At 40.8% G+C, this 13,028-nt stretch overlaps 1 protein-coding gene across 1 annotated transcript; it reads left to right on the forward strand.

The window, feature by feature from the left end:
* Positions 1-5,075: 5,075 nt before the first annotated feature.
* RAD1 (RAD1 checkpoint DNA exonuclease) lies at positions 5,076-11,643 on the forward strand. Its single transcript, XM_042455394.1, has 6 exons — positions 5,076-5,411; positions 7,821-8,088; positions 8,682-8,790; positions 9,097-9,355; positions 10,387-10,485; positions 11,400-11,643. The coding sequence occupies exons 2-6, from the start codon at positions 7,894-7,896 to the stop codon at positions 11,581-11,583; spliced, it is 846 nt and encodes a 281-aa protein (XP_042311328.1). The 5' UTR covers positions 5,076-5,411; positions 7,821-7,893; the 3' UTR covers positions 11,584-11,643.
* Positions 11,644-13,028: the final 1,385 nt, after the last annotated feature.

Below are 13,028 nucleotides of genomic sequence, written 5' to 3' on the forward strand. Positions count from 1 at the left end.
AGCACTCTCTCTTTGTTTTTCCATTTACCCTGAAAGACAGAAGAGTTACATGAAATTAACTCTGTCATTAAGGTGGGTTACAGACAGCCTGTTCCCGCCCCTTTCCCCACTGTATTGGGGCCTCAGCTGCTAGAACGGCAGCCTCTGAGGCCCCGATCCGCCGCTTTCTAGGTCGCGGGGAAGCGGCAAAAGGCCGCTTCCCCGTGGCCTGGAAAGGGGTGTCCTTGGGGCTTCAAGCCCCAAGGGCACCTGGCAACGGCAGCGAGGAGGAGAAAGGGGCCTCTGCGTCGCTGGCGCAGCCGTCTAAAAGCTGCGCCAGCAACGCAAACCGCAGAAGGAGCTCCGTTTCGGAGCTCCTTCTCGCACCATGGAAAGGGCGCTCTATGCACCCTCGCATGGGGCAACATGTCCGCGCAGCCTCGTTTGGAGGTGGCGCATTCGTGATGTCATAATGGCGGCCCCATGTGGAACGGGCGCCGCCATTTTGTACGGACTGGGTCCGTACTAGGGTTAGGGGTGTCAAGAAATGATGCCCCTTTCTAACCCTAGTACGAACCCAGTCCGTACTATTATGCTCATTTGTAATGGGCCTAAGTCTCTAGATAAGCCTGAGCATGCCTCTGCTATTTGTCTGTAAAACATAAGCATTAACACAGGTATCCTAACAAGAAACCACCTTACTGCATAGAACAACAATCCCAAAGAGCAACCCATTCGTTACAAATACAGAAGAACAACAGGGACTTTTAACACAGAATTCAACTCATGACCATAAAAGAGAAAAATATAAAGAACTACTTTAAGTACAGCCATGGTTTAACTAGAAACAGCTGTCAATCTTAGGAATAAATCTTACGAATCAACACAAAACACTCTCTGTGCATATGCTGAATTCATTCACGGCTTTCGTAACCCCAGTTTACATACCAAATCTCTCTCTCCCAGATTAACTTTGCCAGAAGATACAATTGTTAGTGAGTTAAGACCCTGAGCCTTTTTGGAGGTGTAATCACAACTCTTTTAATTGTACAGATGAAAGAGATGGAGAAAAAAAATCAGTAACACACTATCTGTGTAAAGAAATGTATTTCTGAGTGACCAACAGACAGAAGTATTAACATGTGTTATTAACATCAGGAATAAACTCTTCTAGAACATAGCCACATAGCCTGAAAAACCCACAAAAGACTATTAACATGTATTTCGAAAACATATACACTCATTCCTCCATATTTGCTGGGGTTAGGGACACAGGACCCCTGTGAATGTGGAAAAACCATGAATAATAAAAACACTATGTTTTTACTTGAGAGAACACCTCTCTAGGAATCTCTAGGTCCCCTGGTGCAACTCTGTGGCTCGCATCTGCCAGACATTGACCATAGAATTGCACTGGAGGAGCTGCAAATGCCAAGTGGAGCACCCTCTCTAGGAACCTCTAGGTCATTCAGTATGAGTTTTGGTTAAAGTTGACCAAAGCGTTGCACTGGAGGACCTAGAGATTCTGAGAAAGAACATGGTAAGAAAAATCAATGAATAATCAAACGTGCAAAAGTCAAAGCCCCAAAGATGGAGGGACAAGTGTACACATGGGCCCAAACAGACAGGGCAAAATAAAACTGCTTTGGGTCACTTTGGAGGTATGCTATTTAAATGACACACAAATCTTAAGAGTCTGGAAGTTGCACCAAAGCTGCACTCCAGTCCTTAGGAGTGGAGTGTTGCTTTGCCATGGCTTCTGGCCTCTTAGGACGCATGCAGCATTTAAACAGCACACTTCCAAAGTGGCCTGAAGCAGCTTTATTTTGGCCTGTCTGTTCAGGCCCATAATCCCCAATACACTCTAAACTCCAATTACATTACAAATGCAACCAGACAGCAGGATCTGTTCACCCTTTGTGTGTGTGCGTGTGTGTATGAGGAAGCAGACCCCGCTGATTTGTATGCTAGATACACACACAGACACATATATGAGTATAATGACCTTAACAATGTAAACAGTATAACTTCATGGTTTGAGAGTTAAACAGTGACTCTGCAGACCAAGGTTTGATTCCCCACTCTGCCATGGAACCCACCTGGGGCAATAGTCACACTCTCTCAGCCTCCTCAGGGGAAGGCCATGGCAAACCTCCTCTGAAAAAAACCTTGCCAAGAAAACCTATTGATGGGACCTTTCTGGGAGTCCATAAATCAGGGTCCTAACTCACTAAAAACTGTGTCATCTGCCAAGGCAGTTTGCTTTATTAACGACTTGAAAGCACCACAACAACAACAACAACAACAACAACAACAAAGTACGCGTTGCAAAGCCGGTTGCCAGCTAACTCTGCAATCCTAAGAGCCTGAGCTCAAGAGGGCTCGCTTTCAAGCCAGCATGGCACTGCGACTCTGGAGGCCAGGGTTCGAATTCCCGTTCAGCCATGAAACCCACTGGCTGACCCCGGGCTCTCAGCCTCCTCAGGGGAAGAAGGCCAGGGCAAGCCTCCTCCGAACCAGTCTTGCCAAGGAAACCCCATGATGACAGGGAAGCCTTAACATTGCCATAAGTTGATAATGACTTGAAGGCAGATAACAACAGCGACAGGGGTAGGCAGCAAGCGCTCTGTCCACCTTCAGAGGCACCTTGGGGGGCATGGAGGCAGACCCACCTGCGAGACCGGGGCTGGGACGTAGTGCTCGTCCGGGACCCCCTCGCCCTCTTCCGCCTTCGCCTCCGGAGCCTTCTTGGCCCGCTTCCTCTTCGGCTCTCCCTTGCCGGCTCCACGCTGCCTCTTCGCCGCCGCCATCTTAGCTCCCCTCCAGGAACTCCGCCGCCCTCAGCCAATGGGATTCGCCGTACCGACTGGGCCGCTCTAGGAGTTCCAGAGCCGTGGAGACGGGAGAACCATAGAGTTTTCGCCCAGAAACACGTATACTTCCGGGTCGAGCAACGGTCTGAGGAGCATTTACTTCCTGGTTACAGTCACGCCCCTCCCCTTTTGATCATAATGTTTTTTAAATGAAATATTTTATTAAACATATATATTAATATGCAGAAAGACATAAAACGTGACTATATATTATATATATATATATAAAACAAAAATCCATTATTATATTTATTGTTATATTATATTATTAATATTATATTACCACTGATACACATATACTACTTACAGTATATGTGTTTTTAATTGTCATATTTTATATTTTACTGTTGTTAACCGCCCGGATTGGTTTGCCAGAGGGCGGTATACAAATTATATATATATATATATATTATATATATATATATATATAGTGTATGTGTATATTTATATATAACATTAATTGTATATACAGTATAATTAACATATAATAAATATGGAGCCCTGGTGGCACAGTGGTTAAATGCCTGTACTGCAGCCATTCACTCAAAACCAGAAGGTTGCGAGTTCAAGACCAGCAAAAGGGCCCAAGCTCGACTCAGGCTTGCATCCTTCCGAGGAGGGAGCTAAAATGAGTACCCAGACTGTTGGGGGCAAATTAGCTTACTTGCTAATTAGCTTACTTGCTGTTCACCGCTATGATCTTTGGAATAGCGGTATATAAATAAAACAAATTATTATTATTATTATTATTATCATTATTATTATATAGTGTATGTGTGTGTGTTTAATGTTAATTATATTTATTAAAATTCATTAATATAATCTTACATATTAATATATGCAATATATTACATATTTATGTATGTATATTTTAATGTTGTAAGCTGCCCTGATTGTGTTGTGTAGAGGGGCGAGAATCGGGATAAAAATAAATTCATTATTATTATTATTATTATTATTAAAAATTAATTAATATAATATATAGTTAAAATATGTTAGTTTTTAACCATACATGAAGCTATCAGCCAACACTTTTATCACATACTGTACAACTTCTTTTTCATCAATATTTTTATGTTGAGGGTCATTGCGAGTTTCCCTGGGAATAACTTCTCACCTAGGCTGCATCCTCACTGCAGAAACAATCCTCTTTGACACCGCTTTAACTACCACGGCTCAATGCTATGGAATTCTGGTTTTGGCCCTTGAGTTCCCTGACAGAGAAGGCTAAATGTCTCACAAATCTACAATTCCCAGAATTCCACAGCATTGCACCATGAGGTTCCAAACTAGATTATTTCTGCAGTGCAGTTGCAGCCTCAGAAGTAGTTTTGCCAGTTCCCTCCTCAGACGTAAGAGCACATTCACACACACATCCTATAAAACTGCCCTGGCTCAGTGCTAGGCAATCCTGGGAATTGTAGTTTATGGTGGCACCAGAGCTCTCTGACAGAGAAGGCTAAATGCCTCACAAACACTACAGTTCTCAGAAGTCCCTTGCACTGATCCAGGGCAGTTAAAGCAGTCTCAGACTGGATTATTTCTGCAATGTGTTTTGGATCTTAGTCTACTGGAAAGAATAAATGATGTAACCCTGAACGGTGTCCTGAAACAGAAAACATGTATTGTATGTACTTATTTTGTTCTACGTATATATCAAAACAGTTAAAGAATTTCCATACTTTGCCCCATTGTTCAGAAAAGACTGCAGTCCAGAAGACTAGGAATGGGAAGGGCAACCATGAAAGCATTAGGCAAGATCCTAAAGTTCTGGGCACTGCAATTCAAAAAGGATGTTGAGAGACTGGACACCATGCCCTATGAGGAAGGTCTTAAGGAGCCGGGGATGTTTAGCCTGGAGAAGAGGTTAAGAGGTGATATGAGAGCCCTGTTTAGATATTTGAAGGTGTGTCATATTGAAGAGGGAATAAGCTTGTTTTCTGCTGCTGCAGGGAAAAGGACATGAAGCAATGGATGCAAGCTGCAGGAAAAGAGATTTCATCTCAACATTAGGAGGAACTTCCTGAGAGTAAGGGCTGTTCAACAGTGGAACACACTTTCTCAGAGAGTGGTGGAGTCTCCTTCTTTGGAGATCTGGGCGGCTATCTGACTGTCGGGGATGCTTTGATTTGGATTTCCTGCATGGCAGAATGGGGTTGGACTGGGTGGCCCTTGTGGGCTCTTTCAACTCTAGGATTCTAACGTGTATTCCTTATCACCATTGCATTCCCATGTACAGCTTGGGAGGCTGGACATTGGAGAAAGTGGATAGAGCTCCCTAGCATTGAGCCAGGGCAGTTAAAGGGGTATTTCTGGTCTGTGCTTTAGGCCTCTATTGCTACACAGCTGGAGCTAGAGAGAGAGAAAACCAGGGTTTGCTGTTATTTTACGACGCGCCGTAAAGCAGCAGCGTTGCAACAAGGCTAGAGACTCCCATGGCTTCTCTGGGAGGGAAGGTGCTGACTCTTTGCCTGTTGGGATCATTCACGTGTCTTTTTTCACAGTTCTGACGAACAGAGTGGCAGTTCAACCATTGTGGCTCCACTCCTTTCAAATCTGGTAAGCCCTGGTGTTCAAATTGTATCTTCCATGATGCAGCTCATAATAAACGCCTGGGTTGTTTGTTTGTTTTGTGGAGTGGGAGCTTTTGGCTGCATCCACACTGCGGAAATAATCCAGTTTGAGACCGCTTTAGCTGCCCTGGCTCAATGCTAGGGAATGTTAGGGCAACAGAGCTCTCTGACAGAGAAGGCAAAATGTCTCACAAAACTACAGTTCCCAAAACTCCATAGCATTGAACCAGGGCAGTTAAAGCAGCCTCAAAGTGGATTATGTCTGTAAATGTGGATGCAGCCTTTTGAAATGTGTTGTTGTTGTTGTTGTTGTGTACCTTCAAGTCATTTCTGACTTATGGCAACCCTCAAGTGAACCTTTCCACTTGGGAAGATTTGTTCAGAGGGTTGCTTGCTGTTTTCCTTTGCCTTCCCCTGAGGCTGAGAGAGTGTGACTGGCCCAAGTTCACCCAGTGGGTTTCCATGGTTGAGTCAGGACTCGAACCCTGGTCTCACAGTGTCCTAGTCCAACTCTGAAGCCATAATAATAATAATAATAATAGATTTTATTTATTTCCCTATTTTCCGTAAGGATCACACAAACACACACAGGTATATGTGCCTTCAAGTGGCTTCTTGACTTATAAAATTCATGGGTCTTCCTTATAGGGTTGGTTGGTTTATTGCAGGTTAGTTTAAACCCTGTGGTTCCCATACTTTACTCCTCCAGATGTTTGGACTTTAGCTCCCAGAATTCCTGAGTCTTGACCAAGCAGCTGGGGCTTCTGGGAGTTCAAGTCCAAAACACCTGGAGGACCAACGTTTAGGCATCACTGGTTTAAACCAAATGACTTTTTAAACAAAACCAAAAGCAGTTCTGTCCTTTTTAATAACATTAATTATTCATTTTTTCTAAATAAAAAAGGCTCTCTGTTGTTACTATTTTCTAACCTTTTCAATGGGACAACAATGACTGAATTGAAGCATCCATCGGCAGTCATTGACTGTTTAATGCTTAAGCAGGGAAGGTTTTTTTTAGATGTTTTATCTGTTTTTAATTCTTGTATTTTTTATCAGTTTTTAAATAGTATTTTAATGTGGCGTTTTTAAATTTGTCTTGAACTTTTTGTAAAGGCTTTTACCGTTTTAGGGAAGCTGCCTTGGGTCCTGGCCTATGAGAAAGGCAGCATATAAATAAAGTAAATAAATAAAGTTAGCCCAACATTCACGCTCAGTTGCTTTTTAATCACTTTATTTTATAGTACAAGAAAATGCCTTTCAGAAACAGATCCTTCAGATGTTTAAGCAAAACAACCCTGGGAGTGCTTGCTATGTTTTATTATATATTGTCTACATATATTCAAATTTAATAGGAATAATAAGCAGTAAAAATAATAGTGTTTTATTGAAAGATGTAAATTGATCGTATCAAAGCTTTTTGTACTGTTAATGTTACAAAGCATTAAAACATGGTTGAAGAAGCTTTCTGAAATATAAAATAATGTTTCACAGTATTGATATAATAAGCAGGATTCATTCTTTCCTGTTAAAACATCAATGCAAAAAAACAACCAACAAAAAACAGTTTAAGCCAAAAAACCTGTTTTTTAAAAAATGAAACTTTTCTTCTTTTCTCCGCCTCTGCTTTCTTAGACAAGGAATACTCACAGGTGATTTTATATTCTGCCTTAGAGTCAGACAGAGTAGCCTGGTTATGCTAATAAGAAAATGTCTGTTTATTTCCTTTGATTGTGCTTCAGTCAAAAAATACAATAGTGGAATTTGGTTGTGGTTTGTATTAGTTACTTTAACTAAAATTATCTCTGTGATCAGAAATGTCAAACTGTCACAGTCTTTTTTTGAGGGGGATGTATTTACTGTGGCTGCATGGGAAAACATGCATCATATATTTAGCAGAATTACTGTGTTGCGTGCCTTCAGGGTGTTTCCAATTTATGGCAACCCAGTCATAGGGTTTTCTTGGCAAGATTTATTCAGAGGTGGTTTGCCATTGCCTTGTTCTGCGGCACAGAATGTGCATCTTTCTCAAAGTCATCCAGTTGGTTTCTGTGGCTGAGCAAGGATTTGAACCTTGGGCTGCATCCACAATGCAGAAATGATCTAGTTTGACATCTCTTTAACTGCTATGGCTCCATGCGATGGAATTCTGAGAATTGTAGTTTTGTGAGATATTAGCTTTTTCTGTTAGGGAGCACTGCTACCACAGCAAACTACAATGACCAGAACTCCATAGCAGCTAAAGTGGTATCAGTCTGGATTATTTCTGCGTTGAGGAGGCAGCCTAGTCTCAAAGAACCCTAGTCTAGCACTTAAACCCATACACCACACTGGCCCTCACATAATACTGTATTTAGTGACTGCTCCATTTAACCAAAATGTAATTGGACCTTTACAGGTCTCCTTTGGGAATTTCTGGATCCTTTGTTTCTGTCGTTGGAAGAGAGACTGTGGGGTAACCAATCAAAGCCATGCCTCTCTCAACCCAAGCCGAAACAGATGAAGAGCAGAATGTTCTGGTGGCAAATCTTGACAATGTCAGAAACTTGTCCAATATCCTGAAAGCCATTCAGTTTAGAGATCATGCGACCTGCGTTGCTACTACAAATGGACTGAAGGTTACGGTGGAAAACGCAAAGTGTTTGCAGGCCAATGCATTCATTCAGGTAAGATGGCAACATCTCCCTTCCTTTTGGTGAACTGAGAGACATGTGTTGAGCAGGAAGAATTAAATGAATATTGGGAGTAACATGTGAAGGTTTCTATGGCAGATGACAGTATTCTGGCAGACTAAGAATACTGTATAGTACTGCAGTAATGTGATTGTAGGAGATATGTTATGTTTTGTACAAGTCTATACAACTGGCATCTAAACATATTTCTTTCTGTGCATTTGTGAGAGAAATAGAGATTTTGAAAATATACAGACTGTTGTTCCCACCCAACAGTGTGTATATATTTTTGTATATTGAGAGGTCTTCCAGTGTTCACAGATCATCCCAAAAGTGGTTAGATTTCTAATTTTATTACAGTAGCAAAGCTGTTTCTTTCATTTAAATGAATGGACAAGCTGCTGACCTGAGAGTTTCCCGTGTATATGATGGGCTTGGAGTAAAATGAGTTTCTTAACTAGGCCCCAAAGTTGCCATTTTAATTGTTCTGGCTTCCTGCGGTTTAGTGCTTGTGCCAATTACAGTTTTTCGAATTGCCATTGTTTCATTTTTGTTGTCTTCAAGTTTCCTGTCTTTCTCATTTGCAGGCAGGTATTTTCCAAGAATTTGTGGTACAGGAAGATTCAGTGATGTTCAGAATCAACTTGTCTGTTCTTTTAGACTGCTTGACCATCTTTGGTACTAGTTCTCTCCCAGGTATTGCCTATGTGTGGGTTTTAGTAGATCATAGCTCAGATGCAATTATGCACTGTATTATACAACATGAGAAACTTTTAATTTACTTGGTACAGGTTTGCAGCAGCATTTAGAAAATTGTAGGTTGAATCAGAAATGCCTCTTTAACATTTACATTTCAATCTAATACATTCCCTATACAGTTTCTAGTGCTTGTTAAATAAGTTGATCAGGAAAAAGATTTTATTCATTTATTTGTTTGTTTAAAATGGTTTATTAATCATTTTCCTAAGTATTCTCTCTCTCTCTCTCTCTCCTCCATCTCAGGAACTCAGACAGCCCTACGGATGTGTTATCAGGGTTATGGTTATCCTCTGACACTTTTCCTAGAAGAAGGCGGTGTGGTGACCGTGTGTAAAATCAACACCCAGGAACCTGAAGAGATCCTTGATTTTGATTTCTGCAGCACAAATGTTGTAAACAAAATTATCCTGCAATCAGAGGGGCTGCGAGAGGCATTTTCTGAACTGGACATGACCAGTGATGTGCTGCAGATTACAATGTCTCCAGACAAACCTTATTTCAGGTACTAGATATAACTTTACTAGTTAGTGGTTATAACTAGAAATTCTCTATCCATGATTTAGAATACAGTGCAAGGTTCTGGCACCAGTATATCCATCTTCAGGGTGGGCCACAGCTCAGTAATTAACCTTATACCCTATGTAAACTATGGGCCCAAACAGACAGGCCAAAATAAAGCTGCTTCGGGTCACTTTGGATGGATGCTGTTTAAATGACTCGTGCATCCTAAGAGGCTAGAAGCTGCACCAAAGCTGCACTCCAGTCCTCAAAAGAGCTTTTAAGTATCTGGGAGGTGGGGACATTGGTATCCAGGACTTTGGAGAGCTGCAGCCATTCAGAGGGCTAGATAGACCAGTGATCAGTCATTATAAGACACATTTTCATATGATACCTGCATCAGATCAGTGAGAACTAGCAGTGAGATTCCTGTGAACAGAGAATTGGACTTTGATATCGGAGAACTGTGTTTGGGTTTGTCATTCACCACAAGCTTAAATACAGTCGGCCCTCCATATCCATGGATTCAAGTCTCCATAGAGTGAAAATATTCATTCATTCATATATATATTTATATATATATTCCAAAAAGCAAATTTTGAATTTGCCATTTTATATAAGGAACACCATTTTACTATGTCACAATTTAATGGGACTTGAGCATCCATAGATTTTAGTATCCACAGGGAGTGGGGGTCCTGGATCCAAACCCCAGCAGATACCAAGGGCCTCACTGTATGTAAATCTGCACTCTGCAGATGTCATCAAAAGAAACCTAGTAGGTGACATGCTACTCAATTGTATCTCTTCCGGTTTCCACAAATAACTGACTTTACCACCTATCATGGGCTTAACATCTGGAACTGATGTAGAGATAATCTTAAAAACCTAGGAGCACCCTCTCTGTACCAAAATAGGAAATAATTATGGTTTCTAACATTTATTGCATGTTAACTGATTCAGTTTTTATTTGGGATCGTTGTTTACCAAACAAGGTGACAAATCTAATACATTTGTCTTTTGTCTTTTTTCAAGATTATCCACATTTGGAAATGCTGGAAGTGCCCATCTAGACTACCCCAAAGATTCTGACCTAATTGAATCTTTTCACTGTAACCAAACCCAGACAAACAGGTGAGCCAGAGAAGAGAAGGTTAAGAGGTGATATGATAGCCCTGTTTAAATATTTGAAGGGATGTCATATTGAGAAAGGAGCAAGCTTGTTTTCTGCAGCTCCAGAGAACAGAACCCGGAGCAATGGATGCAAGCTGCAGGAAAAGAGATTCCACCTCAATATTAGGAGGAACTTCCTGACAGTAAGAGCTGTTCGACAGTGGAACACACTCCCTCAGCGTGTAGTGGAGTCTCTTTCTTTGGAGGTCTTTAAGCAGAGGCTGGATGGCCATCTGTGGGGTATGCTTTGATTGAGATTTCCTGCATGGAAGGGGGTTGGACTGGATGGCCCTTGTGGTCCCTTCCAGCTCTACAATTCTATGATTCTATATGCTTCCATGGCAATATCATTTATTTCATGGTCCTGTTGTTGCAATCAGAATTCAGGCTATTTCTTGTCACTAGTTTCTTTGCATTATCTAAACTGCATGTGCTTTGCTGAAAAGCTGGCCTGTATTGTTAACTGGGTGTTGTTTGATCACTTATTGGAGGGTAAGGTAACCTTACTCCCCTAAGGATTCCAACTGAGTTGGGCCAGCCATTCAGACAATCCAGTGCTTTGATATTGTGTTCCTGCATGGCAGGGGGTTGGGTTGTTTGGCCCTTCAGGTCTCTTCCAACTCTGTGTATGATTCTATGTATAGGCAAAGAGGAGGCACTCACAGCATAAACCTCTTTGGGTAGCACATATTGATTCAATGAGGCAGTTGTGAGGGGAAAACGTAGTATTCCAGACAGGTTTTTTTTCCTAATAATATTGTTTTGATAGGTTCATTTTTGTGAATTTGAGACCATCCTTAAGGAATAGGCTGTTAATCATTTTTATAGCTGAATTATTTCATCAGGCCACATTTGCTTTTTTTTTTTTTTAACAGATACAAGATCGCATTGCTCAAGCCATCTATTAAAGCACTAGCTTTATCATGCAAAGTCTCTATTCGGACAGATAACCGAGGCTTTCTCTCATTACAATACATGATCAGGAATGAAGATGGACAGATCTGCTTTGTGGAGTATTACTGTTGTCCTGATGAAGACATTACTGAGCAAGAGATATAGCTGAGAGATGGAATCCATTTATTATTCTCTTCCTTTATTAAAAGCCATCTAGAACATTCAGTTATGAATGCAAGAAGGCCCATTTTGTAAGTTTGCAGGGGCAGTTTAGAGAAAGAACAAGATTCAATCCTCTACTGTATTGTAGAAGCAAAATCTGTTGAGATGAGCCTAGGTACTAGGTACATCATCAGGTACCTTGCTGCTAGAAACATGCAATGACCTGTCTAACACTTTTCAGTTGATGCCCTAAACATAATATTGAAATGCAGCTTATTCTTGGTTGTTTGACTGTTACCTCAGATACAGCTGCACATCCACTTCAAATTTAGGCTTAAATCCAGTTGCTAACTCCAAACGAAAGAAGATCCATTGAATCTATACGTATATAAATCCCATGGAATGGGAGGGTCTACTTTAGCTGGAACCAGTAATGAGAGTTAAGCTAAAGTTGTGCATGGGAATGCATGAATTTCAGAGAGGAGTGGTGAGGGCTGGTAGCTCAGAGGTATTCTTGGGGAGTCACTGATAGGAGCTGGCCATCATACCTCTAGGAAAAGGCAAAAGCAGGGGTCAAAGTCTGCAAAGAATAACATGCCCCAGAGCAATTTAAGTTAGATGAGGAAGGAAAGGGGTGAATGAAGATGCTTTCACTTAGCCACTTCCTGGAAACATTCCTTTGGGAAATGAGTTGGTGAGATTTTTTTTGTATATTTTTTATTATAAACAATAACAAACAAACTAATACATACCAATTTTCTATATAAAAACATAAGAAAACACACCTAACACAGTATCTAAAATGTGGAATAAAAACATAAAGACAAAGACAAGGAAAGTGTGGCTTCCAGCAAAGCTGACCATCGCTCTTTACCATTATTTATCTAACTCCTCTGTGGTTAATTAAAAATGTACTTCAATATTTAAAATTTATCTTTAAAAATTAGAAGTCTTATGGAAAAGTAAGACATTTTTACTTGCTTCTCTTGTTCTTTGGATGTTGTTCCTAGTTTCCAGTGCTTGCGGATTCTTAAAGGTCTGGGACAGAAATTTAGTGTCCCCTCTCTTCAGGTTTGAACATCCAGTCACTCCATCTACAGCAAAGTAAACTTAAGTAAAAGTAAAACATTTTTCTATCAGATCCTCTACAGTTATAACACACTTCTGTCTTAAAAAACTTAGACCATAATGGAACCTCTCTTATTTTTCATATATTCAGTTACTGTGTTTCTTTCTTAAAAACAATCCATAGTTTTTTCATGTCAACATAGTTAACTTATTCCATTGCAATAAATTCATACATTTTTAACCTATCTTGAGAAAGGATTGTCTTTTTCCTATCTCTGGGCATAAATGATTCTGGCAGGAGTTGGTGAGATATCTTGAGACCCATGACTGCTTGATATTTTCCTTGATAAATGTGCAGGGTGGAGGGCTGATGAATCTAG

Source organism: Sceloporus undulatus, chromosome 2 (assembly GCF_019175285.1).
Source record: "Sceloporus undulatus isolate JIND9_A2432 ecotype Alabama chromosome 2, SceUnd_v1.1, whole genome shotgun sequence".
In the NCBI taxonomy this organism is placed as follows: Eukaryota; Metazoa; Chordata; class Lepidosauria; order Squamata; family Phrynosomatidae; genus Sceloporus; species Sceloporus undulatus.

Excerpts from the sequence above, each read along its gene's own strand:
- RAD1 (XM_042455394.1), top strand. The coding sequence starts at position 7,894 with ATGCCTCTCTCAACCCAAGCCGAAACAGATGAAGAGCAGAATGTTCTG. Across the intron at positions 9,356-10,386 it reads CCAGACAAACCTTATTTCAG|ATTATCCACATTTGGAAATG; the intron begins GTACTAGATATA and ends TCTTTTTTCAAG. Across the intron at positions 10,486-11,399 it reads AACCAAACCCAGACAAACAG|ATACAAGATCGCATTGCTCA; the intron begins GTGAGCCAGAGA and ends TTTTTTTAACAG.